Genomic DNA, 10,487 nt, shown 5'->3' with positions numbered 1-10,487 from the left:
TGCTCCTTTTCATTTCAAATCCTGAGACCTCTATCCCGCCAATTATGCAAGTCATTTCTGAGTTTGGTACTTTTGCCGGGTACCGTGTTAATGCTTCCAAGTCTAAACTCTTCCCACTCACTCCGGCTGCTTGTACGCGCACCTCTTCACCTGTCCTTACTCAATTCCAGATGAATAATACGAAACTTAAATATTTGGGTATATATTTTCCAGTGAATATCTCAGATTTATATTCGGCCAACTATACAGCGGTTTTTAACAAGGTATCACAGTTGCTGTCCACCTGGTCCTCCCTTCCTGTCTCTCTGTTAGGGAGAGTGGCCATCCTGAAGAGTATTGTGTTCCCTAAGATCTCTAATCTCCTCCAGATGATCCCTATCCAGCCCCCTGGCAAAGATTTATTGTTATATGATAAACTGTTTTCTAAATTCCTTTGGAACCATAAGAGATCTCGGGTCTCCCTTCCCAAGCTTAAGCTTCCTCGTGCTAAGGGTGGACTGGCTGTCCCTGACCTCTTGGCATTCTTCCGGGCTGTGAATTTTAGGTATATCTCGGATTGGCTATTAGGCACCTCCTCATATGTTAATTATGATGTAGAGCAAGATCTTTTGTATCCCTACGATCTCAGAGCGCTGCTACACACCCAAAAAAAAAACCTCCTCCCATCTCCGGCGCGTTCTAATATTCTTTTTTGGGATACTTACCACTCCTGGGGAGCCATAAACAAAGCCCTACACCGAAACCCAGAATATTCCCCTTTTATTCCTTTTTGCGGGAACCCCCGTTTCACTCCACCTTTTGACAATACCAAATTCCTTGCGTGGAAGTCTAGTGCATCGCCTTTATTCGTGACGTATTTGACCCGGGTGGACTTGTACTGTCATTTGCGGATTTAGCCAAGGGACACGGCGTGCCCTCATCTGATTTCTTTATGTTTCTCCAAGTTCGTCATTTTGTACAATCTCTCCCCATCCCTCCTGTGCACGAGCGGAGGATGGACTCTCTGTCTTCCCTTATTGGTCACATTACTGACTCTTTCATACAAAGTCAGCTGGTTGTACCAGGATTTGTTACCTAGCCAGCCTGATGTTCTCTGGCCCCCTATGTTATCTAAATGGTCAAGTGAGTGGTCCTGGGATCTGGAGGTGAATTGCTTCCTTTACCCCCTCCCCTCTATCCTGAAAGCCCTGCATTCTGCTCAGCTTCAGGAAATCCACTTTAAATTTGTACATCGTGCTTATATTGCCCCGGGACAGCATAAATATATGGTCTCTACAGACTCTGGACACTGTCTTAAGTGTAAAGCGCCAAATGCCCTTTTTATGCACAATTTCTGGCACTGTCCAAAGATTAAAAGGTTCTGGAATAAGGTATTGTGGTATGTAAGATCTACTTTCCAGATCATGCTCCCTCTGGACCCAGCAGCGCTCCTTGGCCTTAACACTACAGCCTGGTGTTTACCCCCCTCTCAAGCTCATTATGTTCCTTTTCTGTATGTATTGTTGACTTTGGGAAAGAAATTAATTTTAAATCATTGGATATATCGAACTTCTCCCTCTCTTGCTAACCTCAAGTCCCTTCTTACTACTACGTTATATTTTGAGCGTCAATCTACTCTCCCAGACCTTGACCGTAATGCTCTGCGTTTCTACAAGAAGTGGGGACCGTATATTGACTCTCTGCCATCTCTCCAACAACTCCATGTACTGAAAATATTTGACTCCCTTAGTTGGGATTTTTTATTGCAAACTATGTATTTCTATTGGTGATAATCCCCTTCTGGCCCCTAGTTGATGCTCGTTCCCTTCCCATTGGCATGGAACGGGTTGGTCCCTTCGATAATTATGTGTGTGCAGTGTTTCACAGGTTTTAGCCTCTGCAACCCTCCCCTCCTCCTCCCTATTAATTCATATCCATGTCTCTGTTGTTCTGCTCTTTTTCTGTCTCTGTTGCTGTATTATTAATCTTGTTTGTATGCATTAGTGTGCAGATTTTATATTGTATATTGCACTTTGGGTCTGGATTTTTGACAATATGTATTACTGTTGTTGTGAAGCTGCATTGACATGGTTTCCTACACTGTTTAAATTTACCCACGGCGCCAGTGGTGGTCTTCGATGCTTAGTCTTACCCTCTGTTGCCTACCTGTACCAAGCATATATTGCACCTGTTTGAACTGGTTATCTGTATCAAAGACACCTGTCCACACCCTCAAACAGTCAGACTGCTACCTCTCCACCATGGCCAAGACCAGAGAGCTGTCTAAGGACACCAGGGACAAAATTGTAGAGTTGCACAAGGCTGGGATGAGCTACTCAACAATAGGCAAGCAGCTTGGTGAGAAGAGATCAACTGTTGGCGCAATTATTTAAAAATAGAAGAAATACAAGATCACTGACTATCTCCCTCGACCTGGGGCTCCATGCAAGATCTCATCTCGTGGGGTATAAATTATCTTGAGAACGGTGTGGAATCAGCCCAGAACTACACGGGGGGACCTGGTCAATGACCTCAAGAGAGCTGGGACCACAGTCACAGAGGTTACCATTAGTAACACACTACGTCGTCATGGATTGAAATCCTGCAGTGCCTGAAAGGTCCCCCTGCTTAAGCCATCACATGTCCAGGCCCGTCTAAAGTTTGCCAGTGACCATCTGGATGATCCAGAGGAGGATTAGGAGAATGTAATGTGGTCAGATGAGAGCAAAATCAAACTTTTTGGTATAAACTCCACTCGCCATGTTTGGAGGGTGAAGAATGATGAATGGCATCCCAAGAACACCACACCCACTGTGAAGCATGGGGGTGGAAACATCATGCTTTGGGGCTGCTTTTCTGCAAAGCGAACAGGACGACTGTTTCGTATTAAGGAGAGGATGAATGGGGCCATGCATCGTGAGATTTTGTGCAAAAACCTCCTTCCAGTCTCCAGACCTCAACCAAATAGAAAATCTGCGGAGGGAGTTGAAAGTCCGTGTTGCCCGACGACAGCCCCAAAACATGACAAATCTAGAGAAGATCTGCATGGAAGAGTGGGCCAAAATACCTGCTACAGTGTGTGCAAACCTGGTCAAGAACTACAGGAAACGTTTGACCTCTGTAATTGCCAACCGAGGTTATATTACAAACTATTGAGTTAAACTTTTTGATTGTCCAAATATTTATTTTCCGCAAGAATATACAATTAAATTGTTTAAAAATCATACAATGTGATTTCCTGTTTTTTTTTTTCCAGATTCTGTCTCTTACAGTTGAAGTGTACCTATGATGGAAATTACAGACCTCTCTCATCTTTTTCAGTGACTCAGCTTGCACAATCGGTGGCTGTCCAAATACTTTTTTGCCCCACTGTATGTATATATATATATATATATATATATATATAATCTCATAGGAAGAAAAATCTATATATTTATAAATCAATTTTCCATTATATGTCAATGTAAATAAAAAACAATGATAAAATTCAACATCAGTTATTAAACCACCTAGTTGCCGCCTTAAAATACCCAAATTCATGGAAAGACAGGTCTGTCCAAGTACTGTCCGACTTAGACATACATAAAGTGTAAATCCATACCTGCACATGTGCTGTATGCATCAACTCGACATTTGTGCCCATTCAAAAAGATCTGTCTGACTCAGAATCAAGGCCAATGTGAGCTGGAGACACTTCAATGTGGCATAATGTGAACTGGGGGCACTGTGTGCTATAATATGATCTAGGGCACTACTATGGGACATAAAATAGACAACTTCTGAAGAGAGAAGTGTTTCTCTAGAACCAATGGGGACCCCTTCAAAATTTTACTATGGAGCCCATAAAGTTTTACAACTGAACAAAGTCCAAAATCGGGATGTAATGGGAGCAGAGCTTGTAAATATCCGATTTTGCTGCAAAAGTCGGACATTTTGTAAACTCGGCCAATGCAATAGCGTCTGAGTTCATGAAAAGTCGGATGTTTCCTATTCAGAACAGCAGCACTCTGGTAAAAAGACAGATCCAGAGATGTTCTCCCCCATGTTAAACATACAACTCGGCCGATATAATGGAGTCCGAGTTTGAAAATCTCATACAAAACAGCTCTACACAGCTGTACGTACATAAGTAGAGCGCTTTGGGTTTTTTTTCTTTGTGTGTGTGGGGGGGGGGGGAGGCTATATATATATATATATATAAAGCAGAGAACCGGCACTCCCTTGCTCACACGATGCAGCTCGTAGTACATAGAATCCAGCGGTGGCACTCCGTGAATAATCAAACAACAAACCAATTTGGTATAGCAACGTTTCAGTGCTTTAATGCGCTTTTGTCAAGCATAAAAAACAAACTGTGACTTACCAAGTTTTAAAGACAATCTCATCCCGCCACCATTAACGTGTCAATTCCTGTTTCCGGTCACTGACCAAACAGGTCACAGGAGATGACGTCACCATAAACACAGCTATAACATACAAGAGTCAGTGTTCAAATATTCATTGTATCAAAAAAGGGGGAATAACATTGCAGTTTTGCAAAAATACACTGTATCAGATCTCCGTAATCAATAAGAAATACATAAAATGTGTTACATAAGAAGCATGATACCTTTTAAAGCAGTGATATATAAGTGAAACTGGAGAGCTCATAAAAACTCCACACAGATGGATCTAAAACATTTTTTCATATCTATGTAAAGGGAATACTGAATTTAGATCAAGCCATGAGGATAAAATTAGGGCAATTGTTTACAAACAGGAACTTATTAGAAAACTATGATCAGTCATGATTTCACTATAGTAAGCACCGTAATCCTATTGACTCATTAAGCCCCCGTGGGGCCAATGTGTCAAGACTTTCAATTCAACGGGACTCAAGTTGTAACAGTAATTTAGATCTATTACCACCCCGAATGAGTGGGGGCACATGGTCTATTATTCTGTACCTCAATGAGGCTAAATTGTGTCTAGCCAGGACAAAGTGCCTGGCCACAGGCTGATCGCTAGTACCTGATGATAAAGCTAATTGACCTGTACTACCACCCATGTCGTGTATACAATCACTTGTCCCTGTGCCAATGTTTATGTTGGGAAGACTGATTGCCAATTTAAGACCAGAATGGCACAACACCGGTATGCGATCCGATTAACTTTATCATCAGGTACTAGCGATCAGCCTGTGGCCAGGCACTTTGTCCTGGATAAACACAATTTAGCCTCATTGAGGTACAAAATAATAGACCATGTGCCCCCACTCATTCGGGATGGTAATAGATCTAAATTACTGTTACAACTTGAGTCCCGTTGAATTGAAAGTCTTGACACATTGGCCCCACGGGGGCTTAATGAGTCATTAGGATTGAGCTGCTTCCTATAGTGAAATCATGACTGATCATAGTTTTCTAGTAAGTTCCTGTTTGTAAACAATTGCCCTAATTTTATCGTTATGGTTTGATCTACATTCGGTATTCCCTTTACATAGATATGAGAAAAATGTTTTTATGAGCTTTCCATTTTTACTTATATATAACTGCTTTAAAAGGTATCATGCTTCTTATGTAACACATTTTATGTATTTCTTATTGATTACGGAGATCTGATACAGTGTATTTTTGCAAAACTGCAATGTAATTCCCTTTTTGATACAATGTATATTTGAACACTGAATCTTGTTTGTTATAGCTGTCTCCTGTGACCTGTTTGGTCAGTGACCGGAAACAGGAATTGACGTGTTAATGGTGGCGGGATGAGATTGTCTTTAAAACTTGGTAAGTCACTGTTTGTTTTTTATGCTTGAAAAAAGCGCATTAAAGCACTGAAATGTTGCTTTACCAAATTGGTTTGCTGTTTGATTATTCACGGAGTGCGCCGCTGGATTATATATATATATATATATGTATCAATGTGTCACACCTGACAATGTCACAAAGAGGCAATTGGAGTAGTTGGAGCAGCTGAATCCGTTGCAGTAGTTTCCCCAATGACGGTAATCCCACCCATATGACCCATGCAGTCACGCAGCTGGTGGACTGTAACACAGTTGCAGGACTGTCGCACACAGCTGGAGGACTGAGACACAGCTACATGACTGCCACACCAGGAGGACTGTCACACAGGGACACATCTGTCTGGCATCCTTAGCCCCAGCCTGTGCACTCGCTCAGTAGCAGCAGCAGGAGGTTGCACTGAGCAGGGTTGCGATGGCAGTTCTACAACGAAACAAACTCCAAGTGTGCCTATAAATACCCCCGGCTATCCACACTTCCCGCACATCGGGCAGTCACCTGGGTGCTCGGAAGTAACACAGGAGAATAAGGATGAAAAGACCTCCCTCCCTGCAAGTTTTTCCCCGGCTGCCCTTCTACAGTACCTGCACCTCGCTCTCAAAAAGGGCTCGTCCGAGAGGGCACCATGTGCCTGTCCCCACCAGCAGGAGCCGCCATCCTCCTGCAGTGCAGCTCTGGAGGGCGGCATGCTACAGAGGGGGTGACGGTGACTCTGTCACTGACTGCAGCGACCCCTCATCAGTCCCGCGCTCTACGCAGCCGCATAGTCAGCGTATGCGCAGGGCCGGGCCTGATTGTTACTGTGACCAGAGGACCCATCCGCTAGGCAAGGGAAGAATCAGTTATTTATGCATTATTCCAGATAACTCATTATTTAATTATATTAAGGATTTGAATTTCTTTATGCATGTTTGCTTTATTTATACAGTATTTACCTAAAAAAATGAAATAGGATTACAGTCAATACAGTAGAACACCAATATTTTATGCTGATGTAAACATAACACGTTGCTTACATTTCTTTGGTGGAATACAGGATAAATGTAAGTTTCATAATAAAATACTTCAAAACAATGCGATTACACAGTAATGTATAAAGAAGCACCTATCTGGTCACAAATACAAATGAATATGCTAGATTTTACAAAAGAAGAATTCTAGCATATTTGACTCTTATGAAATAAGGCATTAGACAGCACTGACTATTGTAAGCCACAAAAAAGAGAGATCTTACTACAGGTTGAGTATCCCATATCCAAATATTCCGAAATACGAATATTCTGAAATATGGATTTTTTTTGAGTAAGACTGAGATAGCGAAACCTTTATTTTCTGATAGCTCAATGTACACAAACTTTGTTTAATACACAAAGTTATTAATCATATTGTGTTAAATGCAGAGGCGTCACTGACCTCTTTTGTACCTGGTGCGGCAGGGGGCGTGGCTTCGTGGGGCGACCCGCGGTAGGGGCATAGATTCACGGGGGCGTGGCTAAGCGCCCCGACCCGCATTTTCGTCACTCCGGGGGTCCGGGAGCTGTGGCCTGCCCCCAGAGACTGGCGTGTCTGCAGTGCCAGCTCCTTCATGGTGATAGGAGCCAGGTTGCTGCTGGAAATGTTACAATGCAGCACCCGGCTCCTTTTACTGAGCAGGATCCGGCACTTTGGTGACACCCCTTGGCGGATGACACCCGGGTGCGGGCCGCACCCCCCGTAACCCACCCTGTGATGCCACTTGTTAAATGACCTTTAGGCTGTGTGTATAAGGTGTATATGAAACATAAATTAATGGTGTGTATGTACACAAACTTTGTTTAATGCACAAAGTTTTTAAAAATATTGGATAAAATGACCTTCAGGCTGTGGGTATACGGTGTATATGAAACATAAATGCATTCTGTGATTAGACTTGGCTCACATCCAAAAGACATCTCATTATGGTATGCAATTATTCCAAAATACGGAAAAATCTGATATCCAAAATACTTCTGGTCCCAAATACTTCTGGGATCCTGTATTAGATATTAGTTGGATAACACAATGATTATCCATGGCATGCGGCAAGAAGGAGAAAATTAAGAATTAATGATGTATTTGAATAAAAAATAAAAAAAGTCCTGCTATCTTTAAAAAAAGTTTTTGCAATAAAGGAACTGTATTTTTCATTATTCCTTCATTCCTTATGCACAAAACAAAACTACATGACTTTTCAATCAATATGAATATGTGCAATAAAATAATCCAAAAACGCTGTTATCCAGTTCTAAATTGCAGTTGTTTAACATCAAATGTGTACCATTATTAAGGACGATATTTCACGAATATGTAAACAAACATACTGTTAAGCAGTCATTTACCCTCTGAGATAGTTATGTGCATCTTAGCAATCCATTTGCTGCAGATATCTCATGGGTTGCATCATCAAAAAAACAAAAACCGAAAAGACAACAACGGAGTAGAGTCAATCTATTAGATATTCGAAAACATATACTACAATAGATAACATTTATACAGCCAGCTAACAAGCACTGATTTCTAGTTGTATAGTTTAATGCAACACACCATAACTGTAAGCCAAAAGCCCACAACACATAGGCGCAATATCCATTCTCCAGCGTTTGACGATAGAAGGTCCAATAACATTTTGAATGTTGCAGTTGCTTTAAGGAACAAGACTTTTATTAGAGTTGAAATATTCTTTTTCATCTTGTAGTCAGCGTCGAACATTTACATTTCCACGATGCTTTCCTTGAAGAGACAGAGCATAAAAAAGGGATGATATTCAAACAACATACAGGAATGTATATATAATTCATTCAACAGGATACACAGAAAATGTATTTCCAATGGTGAGTCCAGTGTACCCTATTCCCACCCAAGACTGTGGCCATGTCACCAACATACAGTATGTGTGGCAAATAATATAATTCAAAGGTAAGGACCCTCCTTTTGGGGAAAAAACAACATTCTGAAAGCTTTATATTCATGTATTAGTATTATTTTATTACATGTAACACTGTAATCTATCATATGTTATTTTAATAGTTTATAGGGGAGAGTGGGGCAAGATGAGGCAATTTTTACTTATGTCGTCCCCTAGGCAAGGAAAAATGAGACATAAGGAACATGAAAACATCTATCTTTATTAGTCAATCGTAATGATAGGTATGCATCTATGACAAAGGGCTGTTAAAATATGTCTTGTGGCTCAACTTGCCTCATGTTACGGGCAAGTGAATCCGAGTAAATTGAGCCATCTGGGAATAAATTCACCAACTGACTTCTTCAAGTTTAGACACGAGCATTAGGGCGGCCAATCCCAGGATCGGAATAGGCGGGATCCCGAGATTTTGGCATAAAACTTGCTGATTTAATCCCGGGATTTTGGGATCAGTGTTCACTTTTTTATTATTTTTTTTATGCCGAGCAGCACTGTTTTTTTATGCCCTGCAGCACTCACTGAGACTCTGTCCAGCTGCCCCGACCCCCTGCTGTGTGCGACATGACAAGACAACAGAGCTCAGGTAGTGTCTCGCAGGCTCTCAAACAGCAGCCTAGGCATCCACGGAGAGAAAAGCAAAGCACACAAGTGGAGGAGAGGGAGTCTGACTTCTGGGTGGTATCCAGGGTGGAAGGGGGACAGCAAAGAGATAAGGACTGAGGTGGGTGGAGAGAGAGAGATATTAGGACTGAGTGTGGTAGAGAGAGAGATATTAGGACTGAGTGTGGTGGAGAGAGAGAGAGAGAGAGAGATAAGGACTGAGGTGGGTGGAGAGAGAGAGATATTAGGACTGAGTGTGGTGGAGAGAGAGATAAGGACTGAGGGACAGGGAGAGGAGAGTTCAGGACGGGAGGAGGTTGGCGTGCAGCCACTGAGTCCTGCTGCTGCCTGCCAGAGTCACCACCAACTCAATCCAAGAAACCCACATATATATATAAAATATTTCCCAATTTTTTTTCATTTTTCAAATAGTCTTATTTCTTTTCTTAAAAGAAACTTTAAACAATATAAAACAAATCAGGTAAATCTTATCATTCAACAATGAAACAATTTTCATACATCTGCGCAGAAGTACTAAGCCTTGGAGAGTGATAAAGTAGAGAGAGACAGTAGCTAGTTGGTTGGTAATTTATTTTCTCTTTCCACTTTATCACTCTCCAAGGCTTAGTATATCTCCCCCAATATCTGTTTGGCATTTCACTGACTATGCAACATTACACCCATCAATGTTGCAGGGAAATATGAAGTGTTGCTCCATCCCTGCTGTTCCTCCAGCCTTTTGAGGATGAGGTAGCTTCTTCAGCAAATCACTTAGGGGGAGATTTACCAGCATTTGAAAAGAGATGAAGGGGCAGATGCATTAACCTGGAGAAGGCATAAGGAAGTGATAAACCAGTAATAAGTGGAAGGTGATAAATGCACCAATCAGCTCCAATATGCAATTGACAGTTCGGAGCTGATTGGCTGGTGCGTTTATCACCTTCCACTTATCACTGGTTTATTACATCCTTATGCCATCTCCAGGCTTAATACATCTGCCCCAAAGACAGAAATAAAATACTAACCAGTCTGCTTCTGTCATTTTACAGGCTGTGTTTGAAAAATAAGCTAGAAGCTGATTGGTTGGTACTTACCTAGTTTAGTAATACATGCTTATCTTTAATTACATGTATTCACATGGTTTCATGCATTGGCAAATCATCAACACGCATGATATATAT

General features: G+C 41.6%; 1 protein-coding gene across 2 annotated transcripts in view; it reads right to left on the bottom strand.

Annotated features, from left to right (window-relative positions):
* Window positions 1–6,648: 6,648 nt before the first annotated feature.
* The window catches only part of RPH3AL (rabphilin 3A like (without C2 domains)), a 645,411-nt gene continuing 641,572 nt past the window's right edge, over window positions 6,649–10,487 (bottom strand). For both annotated transcript variants that reach the window (XM_063953883.1, XM_063953884.1), the window contains one exon: window positions 6,649–8,513. In XM_063953883.1, the coding sequence (XP_063809953.1) occupies window positions 8,479–8,513 (35 nt within the window). In that variant the 3' untranslated portion in view covers window positions 6,649–8,478. The remainder of the gene's footprint in view (window positions 8,514–10,487) is intronic.

Source organism: Pseudophryne corroboree, chromosome 2 (assembly GCF_028390025.1).
Source record: "Pseudophryne corroboree isolate aPseCor3 chromosome 2, aPseCor3.hap2, whole genome shotgun sequence".
Lineage (NCBI taxonomy): Eukaryota > Metazoa > Chordata > Amphibia > Anura > Myobatrachidae > Pseudophryne > Pseudophryne corroboree.
The sequence above is the reverse complement of the archived record's forward strand: the minus strand, read 5'-3'. Positions and strand labels throughout refer to the sequence as shown.